The sequence below is a fragment of the Aquila chrysaetos genome, chromosome 12, assembly GCF_900496995.4.
Source record: "Aquila chrysaetos chrysaetos chromosome 12, bAquChr1.4, whole genome shotgun sequence".
Lineage (NCBI taxonomy): Eukaryota > Metazoa > Chordata > Aves > Accipitriformes > Accipitridae > Aquila > Aquila chrysaetos.
In genome coordinates, this window is record NC_044015.1 from 4,282,472 (window position 1) to 4,305,343 (window position 22,872).

Below are 22,872 nucleotides of genomic sequence, written 5' to 3' on the forward strand. Positions count from 1 at the left end.
TTACCTCACTCTCTGCCACCAGCCAGCCCTTTCAGTAAGCAGAGGAGTCTCCAAGTTGCACATGGCCATTGGAGACTGTCAGAGCTGGGGAGGAACAAGGTCTACTGGGGGTTGAAGAAGGGGTAGAGCCTGGGGTAGAGCACCCCAGGACCTCGGCCAGCAGAGCCTCTTTTGGGCTGTCACCCAGGAGGATTTCTCTTTATAAACCACTCTCCCTAGGTCAGAGAGCGCTTTGGTCACCCTGTCTGTGCAAGTGACTGGCAGATAACGAGGGATGTGGTGCAGTCAGGGAAAAGAAAGGGGCAGTGCAAGTCAGTGTCCATAGCTTTAATGCACAGCCCTCCTGAGCAAGACCACATACATCAATAAATAAAATTAATAATAATAATTACAGCAGCCCCAACAAACCCAGCTGCCACCAGTTTGGCTTCTATGTTCTCCGCTGTGTCCTTGTCAGCAAGGGGTGCCACTGCTTGACTAATGCAGAAGACACAGAAGCAGCACAGTCTCCCTCCCCTTCTCAGTGGGGATCTGCTGGAAGAGGAGATCTTCAGTTCCCCGGACGCCAGTCTGGGCAGAGTCTTCCAGGGCACCTGCGGGTTCCCACCCTGCTTCATGCCCGGCATCATGAGGCCTCAGCTGCTCCCTGCCCCATCCGCTAGCCACATTGCCCTTGTCCGAGGAACAGGCGCACAGCCGAGGTGTTCCCCATGCAGACACACGCGTGTGCATCACGCACCCCGTGCCTGAGGGATGCCCGAGGGCAACCAGCTCTAGCACTGCTTGTGGGGTTCTTCCAGGGTAACGTAAGGCACCACGACAGGCCAGGAGTCACTGGGCCAATATTCTAGCTTTGGCTTGAACGATGGCATCTCGTAGCTGACATCAAAGTAGATGACCAGTGGGCAGCAGTATAGGAGGGACATGGCTATCAGCACGTGCCTGGCAAGGAAATCAAAAAGACATGTGTTGGACAGGGGTAACTCCATCTGCTCCTTCTGCACCTTGTAGCGGTGTGTGGCTGGCATTGTCACCGTGCGGCTAGAGCCAAGGGGTACAGTAACGGCAGGCAAAGGTCCCAGTCCCGTGATGCACGAGGCCTGCAGGGAGCGTGGGTCCTGCAGGGTTTGTGCCTATGCGGAAATCCTAGAAGAGCTCTGTGAGCTGGGGCGGGGGCAATTCCTTGTGCAGAGAGGATGGGGTGATAGACGCAACTTAAGCCCTAAACCAAACCACCCATTCCACCTTGCCTGGCCTAGCCCAGCAGCGCTCAGTGTCTGTCCCAGTCATGCCAGTGATTTGTGAGGATTAATCTGAGAATGCACGCTGTGTGCCGCACTTATAGCCACACTTGGCCAGGCACTGAAATATCTTGCCCAAGCAAATCACTGTCTTTCAGTTTGGCTAGTAAAATAACTCAAAGAACATTGCACTTTACGCAGCTTCCTGGGAGCAGATGCAGTCCTTTGAAAGCAAGCTGCTTACCTGGAGGGACTTTTAGAACAATTTCACTTGCAAAACACTGTTTGGCTGGTGCAGAGGAGGTAAGGGATATTAAGCAGTGATTAGGACCAAATCCTTGACCTGGGGCCAGGGTGAGGAGCAACATCAATAGCAACGAGAAAAGGGGGAGAGGGTTGGGCAGAGATGCGGCTGCTCCCTGGTCCAGTATCACACCTCTGCTGCCATTTCTCCTTACCTGTGGCCCTTCAGCCCCTGAAATGTTTGGGCTGGGGTTCCTGCCTCTATGCTGGAGTCCTTACCAGAAGCTGTGGAAGTAGGGGAAGTTGATCGCCTGCCAGAGTCCACAGAGCCACCTGTCGCTTATCCAGCTGCTGATGGCCAGTACCCACCACAAGACCATGACTGCGGCCATCCGGTGAACCCTTTTGTCATTGCACCTGGAAGACACAGCGAGGGAGAGGAAGCAGAGTATCATGTTGGAATGAAAGTGAGTTTTAAAGAGGGCTGGTTTCCTGTCTGCAAATGCTGATGCAACAGGGCAAAACCCAGCGAGTTTCTTCTGGAGGGTATTAATCAGAGCACAAGAACTGGAGAAGTGTGGCTCTGTAGAGAGGGTTTGTCACTTTCTGTAGGTGAGGATGATGCTACGAGATGCCAAGGCACTCTTATCTTTCTCCCCAAATCCTGGTGGGTTCTCCCAACCCCACACTGGTTCCCAAATCCCCCACAAAGGGGAAAGAGCTGCAGAGTTGGCAGCTGGGGAGAAGGAGATACACTTGTCCCATGGACTGTCCCCATTCTGCATGACACCTGGGCCAGATGGCCTTCTTGTACCCAACCACCCACAGTCCTTCCTGTGCCTCTTCCTGGTCCCTCCCAGGCTGCCCCAATTCTTTGCAGAGCTGATTGATAGTCCAACATGTGGCTGATGAAGACTTAGGCTCAATTCACTGTTGTGCACAGAGTCATTGCCACATGTGAGCCTGCCAAGAACATGCAATGGACCTGCAGATAACGCCTCTCAGCCCCCTCCTTACTTTTTCAGCTCACACCATGTCAGGTACAGCAGGTGGAAGGCGATGCAGTTGAGCACATAGGCATTGAAGGCTGGTTTGATGAAGGACATCAAGGTACTGATCACGGTAGTGACACCACTCAACCAGAAGAAATGCTTCCTAAAGGGAGTTGGGAGTGAGTGTCAGTGCCCCCAAGGTTCACAGTATGGAAAGATAAGGATGGGAGAGGTTCTGCTCATTGCCTGAGAGAGGAAAGCCTCCTCCAGCACCTCCGATCTGTTTGCACGTGGCTGACCTCAGCCTCTGCAGTAGTCCTGGCAGGAAGGCTGAGGTATGTGATTACATCTGTGCTTTGCCCAAAGCCACCCAGTTAGTCCATGACAGAGTGGGGAACACAGCCCAGAAGGTAACTTGTGCACTTTCATGGTGATGCCAGAGAGGAGCATCGAGAGGCAAAGGCATTGGGAGCTTTGCACCGGGAAGGGCTGCAAAGCAGGAGTCCCAACAGTGGCGGGCAGGGGCTTGAGCTGTGCAAACATGCAGATTTGGGCTGACTGAACAACAATAGGGCTCAGAGGGGCCTTTCACATGCAAATCCCTTCCCAAGTGCCTTCCCCTCTCCCCCAGCCACGTCTCCACAGTGAACTCCTGGTGACCTCCTCTTTGGCATGGGAAGAGCAGACCTGGAGCAGGCCTTTGCAAGGCTTCTAACTGGGCTGGCTCAGAGGGCTCCAGCAAGCCTGCCAGGATAGGACCATCCTTTGACCAAAGCCCTGCTGCATTTCTGTTTCTGTTCACCCAGTATCCCTGTCCTTTCTGCTGAGCTCCTCTAGCCCAGCCAGCCCTGCAAACAACCTTTGAAATGTGGGGTGTTAACTTGGACCAGCTCGTCCTATGTGAAACCCCGTCAGCATCTCTGTGGGAAAGCTCTCTGTGGATGGCAGGGGACACTATAACAGTTTGACAGCATGGGTAATTGAATGTCAGTGCTCAGGAACATTTCATTTCCCAATTAATTTTGAAATTCTCCCTGCAAAGTTTGCCCTGCAGCTTTGCGAAGGCAAGGAACAGCACAGCCCTTCCCCGTGGGAGGGTTTCTTACTCTTCCTCTCTCAGCACATCCACCACTGAGGGATGGAGGGTCTGGTCCCGAAGCAAACCGCAGTAACCTCAATGCTGACCCCTTGCAGGGGAGCTGGCTGTGGGCTGGGGGGATCTGTGGGTCACACGCATCTATGTCAATGTCCCATCCCTGCCCTCAGAGCCTGCAACCCTATGTCCCTCTGAGTCATACCTGGTCTTGATGCACCTGGGGAAGTAAACCCTCGGGTACCAAAAGGAATATGCCACAGCCAGCGTCCAGAGGATAGAGAGCTCATCCAAGAGTTGTCCTACGTAGCTCAGGGTCATGTGAAAGTACATGGAAAAGATACCTGCGAGGAGCAAGGACAGTTTGTGTCAGCAATGTTGCATCCTTGCACAAGCCTGTCTGGCCTGGGAAGTTCTTGGGGGCCATTCCTAAAGACACACTGTTCCTGAACAGCAGGGCATGAACCCTGCTGTTAATGGAGGCCTGAGTGAGTCAGTCCACACAGCACCACAGGGATTTACTGGGCTGGAAGCTGTGCATCCACAGCCAGCAGGAACCATGAGCTGCAGGGCTTCAAACAGACAGAGCTGTTCAGTTTCCCACCCCAGCTTGCCCCTGTGCTTTGGCCACTAAGAACTAGCCTCCAAAGGTCTAATGAATGAACAGTCAGGTACTCTGGCAACCTGTCTGGTCTTCTCACAACCTTGGCACCCACCTACGCAGAAAAGCAGGCCAGAGACGACATACATGGGCAAGGCGCGATGCTGACGGTACTGCCGGTTCAGGTAGAGCAAGGCAGGAGAAAGGACAAAGAAGCTTACATTGCTGATCTGAAAAACAAGAGGCACATTCAGCTTATTGCATGATCTTGGGCAAGTACCATCCCACCATGTGCCTCAGTATGTCCATGCGTGAAGAGGATACAGATCTCTGGTGGAAAGCATCTCATGGAAGCAGGTATTACTCTTGGCACAGGGACAGGGCAGAGGCATTTCTCAAGAAGCGAAGCTGGAACTGGAAGGACGGCTATTGCTGTGACAGCAATGGCTGCAGACATCTATGATCTCCCTGCAGGCACCTCTGGGGCGAACAAGCCCAGGGTAAGCCGGTGTGCCCCTTTTGGGTGATGGTTTAGCTTCAGCTGCCCAGTGTCTTCAAGCAAGCTGCCAAAGCTCTTCTGTTTGCAGCCATCTCCCTCTCCCGTCAACCCAGACCTGCCAGAAACTCCCTGGATGGCTTCTGCCCCTTTCAGCCAGCAGCTAGCCCCCTGTGAGGGGCTGGGTGGGTGTGAGGAGCTAGGCCACCATGGCAAGCCACTGTCAGGAAAAGCATTGTTAACTGGGAGTGGGTGCAGTGGAGAGCAGGACAAGCAGGACGTTGGTAGGTAGGAACAGGCAGGATTGAGGTGACATCCTGTAGTGTCATGTGCAAAGCCACCTGGCCTGGAGCAGGGAGGTATTCTGGACACTAGTAATTACATGAAGTCATAAACCTCCTTTAAACATACGTAGCAAATGAATGCAGTGAAAATATTCTGCCCTGATTTCCAACTCCACAAAATTGCTGCATTGACAGACTTTGATTTGTCTGGGGAGGAGGGCATGGTACTGGGGCTCAGCCTGGGCTACTACTGTTGCTGCTGCCTGGGCTGGTTGAAGGTGCCAGTGCTTTGCGGAATGGCAGATGCCGATGGGCAAAACATGGGAGCTGGGGAGGAGCAGCAAGTGCCCAAAGTCTGGACCTGTGTGCTGGATCAAGCCCGCTCCACCCTGCGGCTACAGGGGAATGAAGTTTGAAATAATCCTTACCCTCTGTGGGTTCTTACCCTGGCTTTTTCACCTGATTTTGCAAACTCAGTAAAGGGATATCACAGGGAAGCACAGCCTCCCCAGGGAAAATCCTTCTTTCTCATGAAAGGTTGGGACTGTGGTGCCACGTTTTACCTGCCAGACAGCTCTTTGGGGCTTTGGAAGAGCAGGGCAGAGCCATCTGCTAAAATGCCATTTGGCAAGCCACCAGTGACTTTTATCTCACCCTGACAATCCTTTTCCTTTCATCTTCCAGTTAGATGCTGACCCAGACCCCAAGCCTGGAATCTGACCTCCACTGCTGGAGTCTCACCCCTCAGCAGCCCTTACATGCACCAGGTAAACTGCAAAATCTACGCTTGGCTTGTGATGTACCATGGGATCTAAGTTTACAGTAACAGGGCTGCAAATCATAGAGATGTTGTCATATATGTGAAACACACCCTCTCATATTCCAGAGGGAAACACAATTCATGCTTAATGTAAGGTCTCTATTCCCTTTAACACCTGGAGATTAATCTTGAATTTCACTAAGGCTTTCATGAAACAAGTTGATGCTCCCATTAACAGCAATTCTCAGGCCAAGTGTATTGGTTTTCTATAGGTGCTTAAAGCCAAATCCAGGCCTGTTCCCATTCCAGCTATGAAAAGAGAAGTGCTGGTCCCACTTGCACACTTGAGGTCAAACTGTTCGGAAATGATCGAGAAACCAAACTGTGTGTTAAAGTAACAACTGTGTTGCAAACACTTCTTTTCCTGTTAAATGGTTAAAGAGGCTTTTGGAAGACACTCAGGGATAGCAAGAAGAGACAAAATGCTTGCAGAAAAGGCAGCAGTATGCAAGTGCCAGCATGCATGTCAAAGTGAGGAAATGCAGGAGTTTGAGATTGTGTATAAAGAGGTCTGAATCCCTGCTGCAGTGGGCATTGCAACAGTGCCATTAATTACATGATAGCAATGTTATCGCTTCATTAAGTCAGTATGAGATGTGCAAGATCAGATATCAGAGGGGAGGGATAATCAGGGGAACTGTGCCAATAGGGTCAAAAAGATGGAGCGATTCCTTGTAAAGCAGCCAAACTCAGAGCTTAGGGGAGAGCTGCTTCAAAACTGCATCTGTGGAGGAGGACACAGGGTCTTCATCACTTGTCGGATCCAAGCCCTGATTTGTAAGTGCTGTCTTATATCTTCCCTCTAGGATGTGGCAAGCTCCATCTCAAATGTGCTTAGGAGCGTTTTGCTCACAGTACTCCCATTAGGAAGTTTTTCCAGAGCCTCTGCTCATGTTGAGTCCCCCCAGCACAGCTTCTACTTATACCTAACTGGGTTGTACTGGCCAGGAGGCACCAGCTCCCTCTGCCTGGGATGCCAGGGAGATAAGAGAGTGGTGATGGAGCCGAGGTGTCATTTGACCTGTGAGAGTGACTCAGCCCTGTGGTTTTGCACTGTGTGAGCTCACAGTGATGTCCCACTTCCTAACTAGTGTGAATTATTGCTCCAGGTGCCTAAGCCAAGCCCACCTGTATTGGCATTTGCTTCTTTGACTAGGAGAAAAGCTAGACTGGGATCAGTGACATGGCTCTAATACTGATGCATTAGCAGGATCATGGGAAAGGCCCTAGGGCCTCTGCAACGCAGAACTTTGCAGCCTAAGATGGAGGGAGAGGCCTGCAGAGAATCTGTTTCCATGTCCATCCATGACAGGGTGAGAACAAGCCCCCGATACAGATTGGGACAGGAGGTGCTGGTTTGCAGAGCTCTGCCTGGCTCTGTGAGCACAGCAACAGTGCAACAGCGGCCAAGGCATGTGCTGGTCCTTGCTCAAGACAGGCATTTTCTGCAGTGAAAGGAGATTTCTGCAAGACTCATTGGAGTGCATTCATTCACTTAAAGGCCAGTGAACCAGGTTTAGCTGACAGAAGAGCCCACAGGGCCAAAGACAGAAGTCAATACCTCAGAGGCTCTCCAGACCTGTATAGCAAGTTCCTAATAACCGGTCCTGTGTAGCAGAAGATGAGGCTGCGTGTCCTGACATCACAATGCCATGCCATTGCTTTGGGGCAGGAAGCAGCTGTTTGTCTGGTGTTTGCAGAGTGCCAGGCAAGGACCCGCCATAATCCTGCATGAGACTTTCTGGGCAGACAAGAGAGCAACACGTCTGCGAGGCTGAGGGGTTACTGAGCCCGTGCGGAGTGCTGGGGTGCATGCCACGGCTCTGACACACTGAAAGTGCTTCTCTGGGCGTATCTAGGTAATTTGCACCTGCAGTTGAGCTTATCTCCACCAATCGATGAAGCATCCAGGAGCTCTGGATATACAGCAGTGTCAGAGCTCCTGCTGCTTTGCCAGAGAGACTGCTGAGGATTTGGGTGTCATTACCAGGCATCCTGGATTAGTCATTTCAGGAAAGAAATGAGGATAGAAAGACAAGTCCCTGACTGATGACCCTCATGTAGCACAATCGGTTCTCCTATGAACAGCCAGAAGACAATAAATTTCTGGGTCACTGAGTCACTATAAATAGTTACCACTTTGTTGCTGAATTGCATCCAATCATGAGCCACCATGTATTATTAGGTACTTAAAGATACTGTTTACATTCTTTGCTCATACCCTTGGTGCTTCTTTCTAATAAAAAGCATCCAACCCAAGCAGAATTGAGTGAGAATGTGGCTGGCACAGAGGAATTCTCAGCAGCACTTTGCTGCTGCTGGCACAAAACTACCCTGCTTAAGCCCCGGGCAGTTTTGGGAAGAAGACATTGAAGTGGATGCTCCATTAGGAAGCCCTGCTGATTTAGTGGAGCAGGAGTCTTGGGTAGGAGCTGGCTAGATTCCCAGCTAGTCTAAAACTCTGGCAAACTGACGCTGAAGTCAATATTGATATAATTAACTCAGGGCAGGCCAGTGAGATAAGGCCCATAAAGTTTGCCGCAGGGAGGAAGTGATCTGAATATGGGGAAAAAACGAATGGAGGAGAGAAGAGGAGATCCAGGCTGTTAGGATCACATCTGAGATGATAGTGCCCTGAGCCCCAGCTGGATCTGCAACATGCTGCCAGCCAGCAGGGATAGCTAAGGATCTCAGTCTGGTCCAATTTCTATAGTTTCTAGGGCACATCACAAGGTGCGAGAGAGCCGCAGCATGAAGAGGGCTCCCCTGGTGCTGCTGCAAGGGGTGAGAGCCAGGCAACGCCAGCCAGTGTGTGCAGACTGATGAAAGGGTGATGCCCATGTGAGTGGTGCTCCTGCCTTCTTTTGGTTACAAGGTCTGGCTCTGAGCGTGGTGCAGCCTTTGAGGCTGTTGTCAGATGCTCAGACAGCAGCAATTTTTAGGATGGTTTGCTCTTTTGTCTCCCCTTGTTTGGACAGGAGATCACATGCCAGCCCTGATGCAGGCAGCTTCAAGGCAGGTTTAGATCTCTGTTGCTTTCTCTAAATGGGAATAGCATCTTAAGACAGAAACTGCAGAAGTGGTACCCTCCACCTGCACAGGCACTCTGCTGAGCTCCGTGGTCTGGTAAAAGGGAGACTGGCAAGAAGGAGATCAGTGCAGGGACCAAAAAAAGCTCCTCTGCTGGGAAAGAGGTGCCCTGAGTTCACATGTAGAGAGGAACAAGGGCTAGTTTAATCACTGGAAAAAATCCTGCAGGGTTTGCTCTGCCCAAATCTCTCTGTGTTCCTCAGTATCGCACTAGTTTGCATCTGTGCAGAAACATGCATTGGAAAAGATTTCCTCTCCTGGAGGAAAGCTGTGTCTGAGTCCTACCCCGTGAAAATTCATCCCAACAAGTCCAGTATCTTGAAGGTGGTGTAGTCTGGAAACATGAGAGATGGCTGTGGCTAGTAGGGACTTCAGTCCAGAACTAGGCACCTGGGTAAGATTTTCAGGACTAGCTACATAATTTAGAAACCTGGGCCACAAAACGACCTAGGCAGCTAAGAGTTAATGTTTTATGGGAATTAGACGGCTTTGGGTTCTAAGAAAGATAGTTATGCATCTGGCCACACCAACCGGTGTCTAGCAGTGTGCCACAGAGAAGTTAGACACATAAGTGCTTTTGGGAAGCTCCTGAGATCTTCTTGGTGTGTTAAGGGTCCTGAGCCACTTTGACAGTCTGGGCGTAAATCAGGATCTTTGTGAAAATAGGGTCTCAGCTCCAAAGACACATTTGAAAAATGCTGCCTATGTACTAAGCTAGGAGGTGAGGCAAATTTATGTCCCCGAATGAATTCTGATTAAAAACTCTCATAACTTTCACACTTCCTGCTGTTTGTGGAAATCAACCCCTCCCTGTGTTGCCAGTGACACTCCAAAACACAGAGTCCTTTGGCATCTCCAGCTGTATTTGAAATGCTGATGTGAATATAAGTGATTTCTGTACCTCCTTGCTAGTTATGCCTTGCTCTGCAGCTCTGAGCCCATCTGACAAGGATGCAGTGCCAGTAAACAGGCAACAGCACAACACATTCAGTTGGATGCCAGAGGGAAGCAGTATTTGGTCTGGACTGGCAGACCTTTATGTGTTAACTGTCTCAAAGAGAAGTGACTATATACAGCCCGAGCATCCCTCCTCTGAGACCCTGGCTGGGCAATTAGGGCTGGGAGCTGTGGGACTCGGGTGAGGGAATTATCGTTATTATAGGCAATTTATTAAAGGCAGGAAGTGCTTTGAAAAAAGAGGAAGAGACTTTTCCATGAGAACAAGAACTTCCAGTGTTAGACAGTAATTGCTAAATGTTGTAAACAAGGCCTTTGGAAGGTTGTAAATCCACATGCCTCACACCCCTGCTAGCCTGTAATTGCACTGGGGTAGAAGGACACGCTTGCAGAGACCGGTTATCTACTGAGTCCTCTGCAGACAGAGATGGATGCTTCTAGCCACACTTAAGCCAGGAGGCTGCATTCAAGGGACTGGTGCTGGATGGAGCCTGAATTATAAAGGATCATAGGAGGTGAAACTGGCTCATGCATCAGCTTTCCTCCGTTTTGAGTTCCGGATTCCCAACCTGCCTGACACGGTTCATGCAAGTGCTGTCTCTCATTTTGCCACTCCTGTACATTTAGCTGGAATATATGCGCCCTGTGTGGGACTTACCCCAGTTGGCAGGAGAGCTGCAGGACTGGTATAACAGGATCTCACAAATCTGGGCTAAGGAGCACTGCCAGAGTTTTCTCACTGGGAACTCAGCCCCACACGTGCCAGAAGTACCCCTGACGCCAGCTCGTTTTGTGAGCAACTGACTGTTGTAAGCAATAAAAGTCCCATGATTTACCTGAAGCTCAGAAAGTATTCCCCATACCAGCACCCTCCAACACCAGGAATTTCAAAGGAGTGAGCAGGAGGAGAGAAAGCAAGGTTGTCCCTTCTCATCTCCCAGAAGCAGCTCTTGGGTGCCCGGAGCCATCTGCCTTCGCGCCCCAGCCTGCCCTTCGGATGCGCCCGCACTCACGGTGTTGTAGTACTCCGCAATGACCGTTGAGCGCTCAAAGTTGCCTTCACACCAGTCGACTTCGGCGCTCTGGTAGGAAAATATGCTCGGCATCGTTGGGCCACCTTTGTAAAAGGGAGAGGAGCGCGTTAGTTTTGCACACGGGGAAGGAGTGTGCTGCACACCCAAAGGGAAAGTGGAGAAGCACACTCTGCCTGCCTGCCTCTTGCACACATGCGCGCTTGCATTGCGCCAGTCTGCTCAAGCACAGCATCCTTACCCTGCTACGAAAGACTCACCCTCTTCCCAGCACGCATCACGTTGCAGAATATTTCCTCGTCTATCCCCACAATGCAGGAGAAGCAAATCACCCTAGGAAATGTTCTTGAGCTCTGAGCCTGGGAATGCTCACCACAGCCCCATCCACGGCATTAACATCTCTCATCAGGGGTCGTCGCTGCCACATGATGCTTCCCCATTTCAGCCTTGTCCTTGTCACCCTGTCTTCTCCCTTCTCTTCACTTTCTTTATGACTCAGATCTTTCTGCCAAGAGGACTTCCCTGTACTTTGTAGGCTGTAAGCTACCTTTTGGGAGTGGACAGCTCTACAGGGTTTATTGCTCATTGGCTCTGTTCTTCTTAGTTGTTTCTCAGCATCTTCCTGAGGGCTGGAGCTCACCTTATGCAAGCTCAGCCCTGGAGCACCAGCACAGACCCTAGGTATTACCAGAAGTCCTGGGGGGGTAGAGCAAAGGCATTGGGAGGTGTTTCTTCAGTGGCAGTGATTTCACTTTGAATGCACTCCCATATAAGCTCTCTCCTGGTTTCCTAGTCTTTCACAGAGCTTTACACCTTGAGTGGGCTCTCCACTGCCAGGTTCCCAAGCCTGGCCTCTTGTAGTGGCAGAAGCTGCAGTTACAAGTGGGATTCTAAAAAAAAATCTAACCTTTTGCCTGTTTTTCTTCCCCATGCTAAAGACTTTCCTATCCTCAGTGTGAGCATCTCAGCCCTCTTTTATTCATTTGAAAAAGTAAGAGTCCTGATCAAGTTTCCTATCTGGCATATTTTATTTCAGATCCTTGAGACTTTGGAGGTATTTTAGAAGCTGATAGATGGGTTCCAACCTTAGAGGTGTTTGGAAGCACCATCCAAACCCTCGCAGCTGGGTATTTGGTACACAAGAGCCACAGAAATTCCCTGGAGCTGAGCAGCTAAGTCCCTGGATGCAGTGTTGAACTAACCCGTCCGGCTGTTCTTCCCTAGCTCTGCAGAATGAGCAGGTACCGGGGTGACACCAAGCGCTTCAGTAGCATCTCTGAGTTCCCGAGGCACTGGTGGAAAACAAAGCTTTCTTTTCTTTGAAAATCCTTTCAGCTTTGAGTCTAATGCAGGAGAGGGAAGTTTATCTCAAAACCACTCATCAGTTGATCAGGTTCTTGCGGAGAAACAGTCAAGTCCCTGTTTACACCGGTGTCAGCTGAGCAGCACCACTGAGTTCAACAGTTACTGTAGGTGTGTAGTGGTGTGAAGGTACCACAGCTTCCTCCGCTTCTCTTCCCAAGCAGAAGTTCAAAGGGAGAAAACACAGGAGTGTAACACTAATACAAGCAAGCTCTTCTGTAACCTCCTGCTCCAACCAGATAAACTGACTTGTGGATAAACCTCCACCATTCTTTTACAATTGCAAGTTCACGATGCCCTCTGTGTAATCCAGGCTGACTGGTTCCCCAGAGCAGGTGAGATCACAGCTACAGAAGAAAAATAAAATAGATGGCAGGCAGATTGGTTTGAGGTCTGCCTCTTCGTGATCTTGGGTTTCCATGTGCTCATTCATTCACACCATATTGACTCTCTGCTGATCCCTGGTGCTCTGCATTACGGTTTTACAGTGATGCAAGGGTAAAAAAAGAATCAGACCCAAGATGGTAAATCCCATCTCCTAGCTGAACAGACATCAGTCAAGAGATGGTGAAGGTATGGAGGAAACATGAGATGGAAGAAGAAAAGGGGAACAGAAAAATCAAAGCAGTGACCAGAGTGTCCAGCGGTTGTTGGCTTGCTGCTTGCCTCTCATCCCAGCCTGGCTTACCTGTGTTCCCTTGAGACGGACCAGCACTGCTTCCACGCGGTGAGGCGAAGCATCGGGAGCTCCAAGGTTTCTAGCAAAGCTGGAGCAGTAACCTGCCCTGCCACTCTAGCTCTGAAGGAGTGCCCACGGTGTGAGCTCACCGGGAGCAGCCGCCAGGAAATACCCTTGCTCTGGCTCTAGGGAAAGCGTTGGGATGAGACAAGAGCCATGCGCATCCTCCAGGCAAACCTTCCAGTCCCCCAACGGAAACATAGTGGCTGGAGGGTTTATATCTGTGCACCCAAATGGGCAGGGGCAGAGAGGGAGGGCAGAGAAGCATGAGCTGGAAAGGTTGGAAGAGCGGGTAGAAATGCAGGCTGAAATCATCCATGTGCCCCTAGGCAGGTTACCTGCGCACGCGCACACACCCCTATCCTAACTCTGTTTTTCCCAGGGGAGAGACTGATCCATACAACCTCCCTCACAGAGCTGGTTAAAACCCAATAAAAGTTTTCACCAAAAAACACACAGCAAGCTGATGCTGCCTCGTTTTCAAGCCACTTTTCAACTTTTCCCCAACTACTGTTTTATTATAAAAAATAATTTTATTATAAAAAATAAATCACACTTCCTCTAGCTAGTTTATTTTGTTATTTAGTTAAAGAATTTGCTGAATAGGATACTTTTGGGTGACTGCTTTGCAAACATTTTCCTCCTGAATCCCATTCAGTATGTCAAGAAAATTGGCAGCAATTAAACTTTTCCCCCAAATCAACGTTTTTTCCTCCACATAAAAAAAAAAGAAAGAAATATGTTAATAGAAATAAGAAGAAATATGTTGCTCTCTTAAACATAAAAGCTCATTATTTGGTCAGGTCTTCCTGTTGAAGCAGAGGAGACACCACGTTCAGCATCACAGGGCAGGGTCAGACCAAGATCCAAGGTGTCCCTGTCCATGTGCTCCCTGAAGAGTAGGGATCAAACAGCAACCTTTGCTGTCACGCTTCAGATTTGCCCTGGGGATTGGCTCTTTGGGAAGCTTAGCCATTTATTTTGATAATTCTATGAAAAGGAGCATACCTGGGAGACCTGAGCTGTGCAATACCTCCTAAAGATGCCAGGGCTTACAAAAGCCTCACAAATCCACATCCATTTTGAAATGAGAGGGTAATTAACCACTGAAGCGGCGTATATTACGACATGGTGGAGCCTCCGCTACATGCAACTAAGTCAAGGCTGGGTGTCTTTCTAGGACAGACGATGCAGCTTGGCACAGATCAGAGGCAATCCCCAGTGAGCTGCTCTCAGCCCCTGGATGGCCGCACAGCGGTGTCTGTGCTGAGGAAGCCCAGGGTGAATTTGCTTCTTATTCACTTATAACTCCTGAATGGAGTGTGCGAATAGGAGACTGAGATCGCATGCTGAAAGAAGGTACCCAGTACCCCAGGGCATCTCAGTGAGAAGCAAGTGGTGACTTGCCCATCCCATCGTGAAGGGAGGCAGGTGAGGTACAGTGTCAGCCAGGGAAGGTGGCAGAGGTGAATTTGAAAATAAGACAGATCATTGCCCAGACACATGATGCCTGGCCTATATGAACATCTTTGAAAAGAATGAGTTTTCCCACCCCAAAACCTCTGGCATCCTTGGCATGAGAAAAGCACCCAAGCGTCACTGATATATCCTGTGCCACACAATTAATAAATAACTGGGGAGGATGTCACAAATCTGCATCTTCCCTGATTCATCAATAAGTAGCATTCAGGTCATAAAGAGAGGCTGATTTCCTGGTGAGTCCTCCTTCCCAGCTCCTCCTAATGGTCACATCCTCCTGCCTGTTGTCAGAAGGGCCTGGGATGCTGAGGATGCTGATATGGGAGTGGGCTGGGGAGATGGGGGTGCCCAGGGATGAAGCTTTCTGGGCCTCTCGTGAGAGTTACACAAAGAAACTCCCCTAATGTTCCCTGTATTTGAGACTTCTTTCTCTCAAAGCTTCACCCAAAGTCCTCACCTCCGTGCTAAGACTTGCTGCTTCCTCTCCACCTTTCTTCTAACATGCGACATCTCGGCTCGCTCAGATGTGTCTCTTCTGCACCAGGATCTGCCAGGAAACCTCACGGATGAGGTTTGTTCCTCATCCCGTCCCCATAGCTGTTCCCTTCCTGCTACCTGGGACTGATGCTGTCTTCCAAGACCCCACATCCCAGAGGCAACATCCCAGGCTTTGTGAATCGGGACATGCTTTAGTCCGGAGAGCCTCATCCCAGCTCCTCTGCCTCTCTGTCATCCCTTGGGCAGGCAGCAAGGTCTGAGGGTATTGCACCGAGACAGCTGAGAGCAGGCAGTGGAAGGGACAAGGGCTTTGAAAGGAGTTGAGCCTGCAGCCTCAGGGCCCAACTGCAAGTGTTTTATAACTGTGTACTCACAAGCTGTGGTGAGGGAGCAGTTCTGCTTGCTGGTGCCACCAAAACAGGGAAGTGGGGACTCTGGCAGGCAAGTTTGGGAGAATCCAGTTGCTTACCTTGAGGCTGTTCCTACCTGTCTTGTCCTATGGCACCTTGGATGGAGGCTTCCACCTGAACTGCTGATGGTGAGGGATTTTTTTAAAAAAGCCCATTGGGAGAAGCTGTGGCTCAGAGGCACATGTCTGTCTTTATTATTGCCTTGGCTGGTGTGGGGCTGTGACTGCCAGCAGAGGGGCAGTAACAAACAGCTGGGGCAGGGAGGATGAGGTGGGAGTGCTGGCATCCCACATCCCTGCTGCTGTTTGCTCAGTAAGCGTGAGTCAGAGCCCTAGGGTGGAAGGAGGTGAAATTACTTAGCTCCATTCTCACAGCGAGGCAGTGGGTGAGTCGGGAAGGGAACCCAGGCATTTTGGCTCAGCAGTGCCCTGCTGCATCCCTCTGCCTGTGTCCAGGAAGCCCTGAAGCAGCCTGAACAGGCTCCATCCTGCTGCCAGCTCCTTTGCTTTTGGTACATGACTTTAGTACATTGCTCCAGGGCTGCAATTTCATGCTTCCAGGTATAAAAACACAGGCAGGTGACCTGGGAGCCTTGCTAACACTGAACAGTTAGATAATCCCTGTCGTTCGTGGCTCCACAGGGCAGGAATCGTGTCCTCTGCTTGGTTTGGAAGCTGTTTAGCAAATCGCGGTCTGGAAGAAATAATAACAGCAGCAGGAGACATGCTAAAGCTGCATGTGCTTTACACAGCCAAATGAAAGCATTCGTCTCCATTGCTGCTGTATAGCCTACCGGGAGCAATGTACCCATTCTTATTCACATCTGCAGAGCTGTAAATATCTGTGTTTCTTCACCAGGTAGGGCAGGGGCTCCAGGCAACCAAAAAGCACCAGTAGCAACAGCAAAGACAGATTGCACCCCACACGAGGTGTGGCTTTAAAGTCTCAAATGTCTGAAACACCTGCTCTTTACAACATCATGGCCCTGGTACTTGTGCAAGTCAGCCTCCAGAGGGGCAGAGCACAAGCCTTGTCAGGCCTCAGAGGGTTGGTCTCAGGGTCCAAGAGAAATGCCCCACCAATCCATCATCATTGAGCAATCACCCAGGCACTCTATTATCATTACTCCAGGCAGGATGCCATACCAGTTAACCCAATAGTCTTTGCCAATCTGACCACTCCGTGCTTGTTTTGAAATGCAGACAGGTTTAAAACAAATGCCTTAATTGCTAATAGTAACAACAATAACAGTAATAATTAAAGGAAGTTCTCCCAGCGTGGTCATCTGTCACATGTGCTTCTCGCTGCGGTTGTGTCTACGCTGCAGAAACTTTGGCTTATGTAACTCAGCAGGAGCTGCTGGATGCGCAGGGGCTAAGCAGAGACTTTTTTCTCATTCTCCCCTTCTTGTAGATGAAAATATAAGCTATCTAAATCAGGAGAGAGAAAAATCACCTTATTCTTGGCAGTGCTGTAACAGCACAACCAGGGCTCTCCCACTTAGGTGCTGGCCACAGACACAGTGAGGGCTGCCTTGAGTCCAGGAAGGTTTCGAATTTAGCAGACACAGAGCAGGGAGGTACCTCTTGCCAAACCAAACCCCTGCATCTAGCAACTTTTCACCCTTTCTTACTTGCAGGAATCTTGACTCTGAAGAGATGTGAAAATGGAAGGAGATGAAGAGAAAGTTCCTTTTTGCTTCAGCTGAGCCTGCAGCTTTACATCACAGCTGGCAGAAGCTTGGCAGTGCTTTGCACCCAGGTAGATGTGTTTATCTAACGTCGCAATCCTTTCACAGTGGTGCAAAGCTTTGGCAGGAGACAGCAATGGTTTGTGCAAGTTTTGCAAGAGACTTAATAACAGAGTCTGCAATGGACACTGGGAACCAGAGGCTTCTTCATCCAGGGCTGTCTCTGAGTACTCAAGGGGTAGACCCCCCAGCCCCTCTTTACTCTCTGTTCCCCACTGGGCAGAAAGCAGGAGCCGCTGTCTCTGTTTCAGGAAGGGAGAAGCTTCGTCTTGGTTCATGGTGACAGACGGGGTATTAGTGCCCTCATTAAAACTCTGTAAGCACCTAAGAAGGCAGAAAGTTTGCCTCTGACCCTGACTGTTGGAAAGAATATAAGAAGGAAGGCAAGAAGGAAATAATCCTACCCCATCTTCTGATGGTCAGTGACTTAATAATTCCTTAGCTGGAGGTCCTGGACCATTATGTTTAACCAGTCACAACAGACTAATCCTGCATATCTCAAGCTTTTAAAGGTTTTTTTCTGAGGTCATATCCTATGGCAATGAGGTCCAGTTTAATTAGGTGCTGGGTGAAGTAGTACCTCCTTTTGCCTATCTGCTCTCTGATGGCTGCACTGGGTGCCCTCCAGCTGGGCCAGTTCTGGAGTGGGAAATCATGTGTAGTTGTTCCCTGTTCCCATCCTCCAGGTCCCTTTGCTGCATCTCCCTGCAACCTCCCTGTCCCACGCTGGTCATTCCCAGTGTGCATCCCTGTGCCTTGTCTAGTTTCCCATCTCTACTCAAAGAAGCACATCCCATCCCAGATGCTTTGAAAGCTCTATCTGCCTACAAAGATAAAGGGAGACTAATATTTAACACAGTCTCTCTTTGTGCATTATTTTGAACACAGAAATTTGGTGTGAGTGCCTCATGGGCAGACAAGAGGGGTTGTTATAACAAGGACATGGTGACGCTTAGAAGCACCACTAGAAAAACCTCTTGGAAGAGTTTGTCACCTGAAACAGCAAAGCACAGAAATGCCCCCAGCAGCCACAGAGCAGATCCAGCAGGAGTGCGTGCAGAGGCCGTGTCCCACTCTCTTCATTCTTGGTTTGGTGCCTGGGCTCTGAGACCGTGAGGAAAACCCTCTCCATCCTCCTGCAACCACCACCTGGCACAAACCTCCCTCTTGTTTCCGAAAGCAGATGAGATTCTCTCATAGCAGAGAGCATCCCTTGTGATTCAAACTCAACCCCAACAGATAACAAGCAATACTTGTGTCCTCCTGCGAGCTATTTAACAGCCCCTGTCTGTGTGCCCGTGCCCAGGCAGTGGTCCGAGTGCAGCTCCCTGCACAATAAAACACATTCACGTCAAGACCACACCACTATCCTGCAGATCCCATTCTTGGTGGCCTTAACGCAGAGCTGGATGCATCCCTGAAGATGGCTCCCTCTCTGTGCATGCTCCATGGGAAGCTCCTGATGCTATTTGCTGGGTTGTGCCAGCTCTGATCTGTTGGCAAGTGTGTGCTCTTCTCTCAGCGGCTGCCCCAGCGACCCTGCTGGCAGTCACCAAACACGGGCAACTGATGGGCCGAACTCTGGGGAGAAGCTGGTTGGGAATGTGCCTTCTGTTGAACATCCATTCCTTCCCACAGCGGCCCTCACCAGCATAGACATTTCCTTTATTCATTTAATAACTCTCCAGTTCTTGACTATGTTATTCACTTTTTTAATTTCCAGCTTTCCCTGGGAACACAGAGGGACTAAAAACCATCTCTAAATAATAAAACCAGCTAGTCCTGAGAGTTTAAGAGTCTGCAGGCAACTCAGAGGTAAATCTGAAGGGCCCAAAATAACCCCAGGTTGGTGCAATTCACTTGACTTCCTGCTTGCATCAGGGCTGAGCGTGGCTCCGAAATAGCTCTGAGGTATAAAATTGGCCCTGCCTGCCTCCAGCCTGATCTGGCTGCCCCGTCCCATCTCCGAAGGCGCGCAGGGCGTGCAAGGGGCCAACGCCGTGCCGTGTGAGGCTGGAGCGTGTGCTGCCCAGCGTGGAGCAAAGGAGGGAGCCCACAGTGCTCTCCCGTGCTTCGGTGGCAGTGCGGAGCTGTTTCCCAAGCTCAGCTGCACCCTGAGCAGCACCCACCTGCGAGGGTTTCTGCCCACACCCTTTGCAGGGAGGGCGAGAGGGTTGCACAACGGCCGGTGACAGAGAAGGCTGCTCTGGGAACCCAGCCTCCAGGCTAGGTCCTTGTCTATCTCCCCAGTGCAGCCCTGTTGAGAGTGGGAAACTGGGACGGGAACTGGGAGTCGAAGCCCTCCCACCCACAGCATGCCTCTCCCCAGTGCACCCGTGGGACTATTTCCCAAAGAGCGGAGTTTCCCAAATCCTATTTGCATGTCCTGAAATCTCACTGCAGCCTGTGAATGGAGCACAGCGGCCCCCCCACGCTCTGGCATGGCGGAGGTGATGAGGGTGAACTCTGTTTCTTCTGGGGATGCTCTTATTGTGATGTTACTCCTGCAAGTAAGCAGAATATTAGCACAAACTTTGCAAATCAGGGGCAAGTGGAGCTCTGACTGAGCGGCGGTGTCGTAACAAACTGAGAAATCCTGATTTTTCTTACCTTTTCACAGAAATCCTCCAGACAAGACAAATAGGTGGAGGGGCAGAATTTTTAAGCCTGGAAGCAGGAAGTTTTGCAGCATCGGAGCTGGGGGGTGGCAAGGTGTGTAAGCCTGGGCCAGAGGAGGGAAAGACCTCAGGGTTTACCCATCGATGCCCACGCTGCACAGAAATGTCATGAGCTGGCTGAGACCTGAGGCAGTTGAAGCGTAACCCAGGTGGCAAGAAAACGATGTAGGGACAGGGATGCTGAGGGTCTTGGTGATATTCTGAAGGAGGTGGCGGGTTTTTAATCCAACTGTGTATTTCTGAGATATGAAGCAAAGAGCGGTAGCATTTGAGAATCCTACACACAGACTTCGTGCCTATTTTCTTGCACGTATTGTCCTTCAGGACTGAAGTGTCCGCTGCAGCTCTTGCAGGGGATGAGGGGTGTTTCATGGGGGGGAGGGTTCCCTGGAATCTCAGCAGACACAGCATTACTTAACCCTAACATCAGGGGTGCATCTTGGGGCCTGAGGCACCTGAAGTCCATTTCCCAACTGAGTCACATGCCTTTTGTAAGCTCTTTAGGACAGGTTTTCTCTGTGGTCTCTCTGGGTGTTGGCTCCTTTACAGGGGATCCAAAATCCTGTGGTAGTGCAAAGCAGTAATAGCCGTGATGATAGTTCCTGGCGTTGTTATTGCTTAGTCCAGCTGAGCTGGGAGACGTTGCGGAATTGGTAAAAACAGTAATTATCCACCACCCTTCTTCTTTTTTTACCAAGTATTGTGAACAGCCTGGGGTGTGCTGGGGCAGCTTGGAGGTGATAACTCCTTGTGCGCGATGAGGTGGGGATGGTGCCCGCCTGGCCGAAGGCAGCCCCGTCTCCCCACATCCCACCCCAGGTACATCCCCGCTGCCTCTCTCTCTTTTCCCTGGGGCTATAGCCGGACCTATTCCCAGCCTGTGTTTCCAAGACACCGATTGCGATGGAAATGATGCTGAGTGTATTTGCTGGGAGAAGCTGGTCCGAAGGGCACTGTCTCTCTACAGGGTGCTGGTGGATAAATACCTTCCCCGCTACACAGCTCAGCTTCCCTACCGGAAAGTTCAAATAAGGATCTGCAAAGTGCCTCCAGATCTGCTTTGAGATAGGAGCTGGGTGTTGTTATATGGTTACGCTGCATAAAGATGCCAGTATCCACAGCTAATTACTGTAGGGCAAACCTAATGACTGCAGAGCAGAGAGGACAAGAGATCCCGGGCTGAGGAGCCCCTGGACTGGGATAATAAGCCTCATATTCAGCGAGTTCGAAGGAACCTGCCTGCTGTCTGGGTGTTTCAAACCAGATACAGACTGTTGTGAGGGACAGGACATGACAGGGAAGTTCCAGGGAGAATGGTTGGATTTTCTTTTTCAATCACTGGCTGGCTGATAAAATATTAAGGTGCAAACTACACAGCTTGCAAGGCCTTGCCATGCAGAAAGCTCAAGGGAGACTGGCTGATAGCCCTGCCGCACCATTAAGAGAATCACTAATAAAGGAGAAACACTGCAAATATGAGAGAATCATGACTTTACCTTACACCGGGGAAACACTGTGTGTAAACTGGAGTGCCAGCCCCACGCCTCTCTGCTTGAGTACTAATCCTGCACGCTCTCGGAAAGACAGTGTTCAGGGCAAACCCAGGCACATCTCTTTCTGGAAGTGCCTCCTTCTCCCTGCTGCCTTTCGGGAGCCTCCAGACAACAACTCCCGTTTCAGGCGCTTCTGCCAAGTGCCTGGAGGGAGACTGGTGGCATCCAAACTCTTTGGGCACCTCCGTCTTGCCCCAAAATATGGGAAGCTGCCTGGCCATCATGTGTCCCATGGACAAGGGTTGCAGAGCCCAGGTGGGAGACACCAGCACTGGCTTTACCCCAGATGAGGACCACTTTGCCCAGCTGCACCTCGGATACTCCAGCCACGCTCAGGTTCTCCTTCTGCAGAGGTATTTGCTCCTGCTACCACTCCCCCCTTTCTCGGGTTCCCCCCAGGACCCTTCAGGGCCGGACTCCAGCCCCCAGGGGCCCTGGCCGGGCTACCGGGGCCCCGCTCCCCGTATCACCGGGGGGATGCTTCCCTCTGCCGGCACCGGAGCAGCTCTGCAGCGGGGAGAACCGGCGGGGCACGGCCCGGCCGGGAAGCAGAGGGAGAGGAGGTCCCCGGGGAGCCAGCACATCAGGCCCTGCAAGTTTTAGATCCCCGATTTCCACCAGTGAAACAAACAAATAAAAATCATGGGACTTTCCTCTAAAGGCTACCGAGGACTGTGGTAACCTTATTTGCCTCCTCCTTGGGAGGTTGTTGGGGTGCACGTGGGCACTGGTTTTTTGCTCTCTCCCAGCCGATGCCTTATTGGCTCGTAAATCAAATTTAAGAAATCGCCTGATCACATCTTCCACCTACGGGAGATCACTGGGCATCCCCAAACCACCCTGAAGGTCTCTGGAGCAAGTCGCCTTGGTGGAACAGCTCAGCCATGCAGGGACCAGCTCTCATTCAGGGCTTGTGCAGCTCCTGGCTCCCAGAGGAGAAGCTGTTGCAGCTGGTTTGATGTACCCATCGTTCTCCTGCAGCCAGATGCCAGTATGTCCCAGCAGGATCCCAGCAGGATCTACAGCCACCAGGAGATTTGAGGGAATCTTGCCCCTGTTTTGAGGACAGGAAAGTACAGCGTGGTGAGAAGGTCCTTGCCGTGCAGACATCAGTAACGGGCCATTTATACAGGATTCACTCTCAGGAGGCACTGGGCTAGGAACGAAGTAGTTAAAGCAGCGCAAAATGCAAACAGATAATATTGTGTTGTATAATAGACAGATAATACGTTATTCCGAGCATCTGTGCTCCAGCTTGCGTGAAAAGCTCCAGACCTGAATTTCAATCCATGTCAGCATTTACAGTCCAGCCTTCCAGTTGCTGTCACTTGCACAGTAAATTACCAGCTTCACGTTAATCTGCCCAAACACAGAAGATCTAGATCTGTTTAAATGCATCTACCAGACATCAAATACCAGACGCAGCTTTAAAATCAATTCGGTTAAATCAGAGCAGGGTTTTGTATTTTGAGACGAACATAAAGCTCGGCTCCCGAGGGAGTGCAGCCCACGGGAGGGGAGATAAAGCCACCCTGGGACGGGCGGGGGGGTGGGG

The 22,872-nt window shown here is 50.7% G+C and overlaps 1 protein-coding gene across 4 annotated transcripts; it reads right to left on the minus strand.

Moving 5' to 3' along the window:
* Positions 1-321: 321 nt before the first annotated feature.
* ACER1 (alkaline ceramidase 1) lies at positions 322-13,134 on the minus strand. 4 transcript variants are annotated; one of them, XM_030033426.1, is made up of 7 exons: positions 12,899-13,134; positions 10,831-10,934; positions 4,286-4,400; positions 3,775-3,913; positions 2,502-2,639; positions 1,764-1,901; positions 322-942 (listed from the first exon to the last, which is right to left on the minus strand). In XM_030033426.1, the coding sequence occupies exons 2-7, from the start codon at positions 10,921-10,923 to the stop codon at positions 774-776; spliced, it is 792 nt and encodes a 263-aa protein (XP_029889286.1). In that variant the 5' UTR covers positions 10,924-10,934; positions 12,899-13,134; the 3' UTR covers positions 322-773. The 4 variants fall into 4 exon arrangements, with proteins under 4 accessions (XP_029889286.1, XP_029889285.1, XP_029889287.1 ...); XM_030033425.2 differs by lacking the exon at positions 12,899-13,134 and adding an exon at positions 11,109-11,340; XM_030033427.2 differs by lacking the exon at positions 12,899-13,134 and adding an exon at positions 11,222-11,328.
* Between the last annotated feature and the right edge of the window lie 9,738 nt (positions 13,135-22,872).

What these genes read in the sequence shown, in the direction of transcription:
- ACER1 (XM_030033426.1), bottom strand. Translation starts at nt 10,923, where the DNA reads ATGCCGAGCATATTTTCCTACCAGAGCGCCGAAGTCGACTGGTGTGAA. An exon ending in TGGCCTGCTTTTCTGCGTAG is followed by an intron (nt 3,914 to 4,285) that starts GTGGGTGCCAAG and finishes TGCTCCTCGCAG; the next exon opens with GTATCTTTTCCATGTACTTT. An exon ending in ACATGGTGTGAGCTGAAAAA is followed by an intron (nt 1,902 to 2,501) that starts GTAAGGAGGGGG and finishes TGTGTCTTCCAG; the next exon opens with GTGCAATGACAAAAGGGTTC.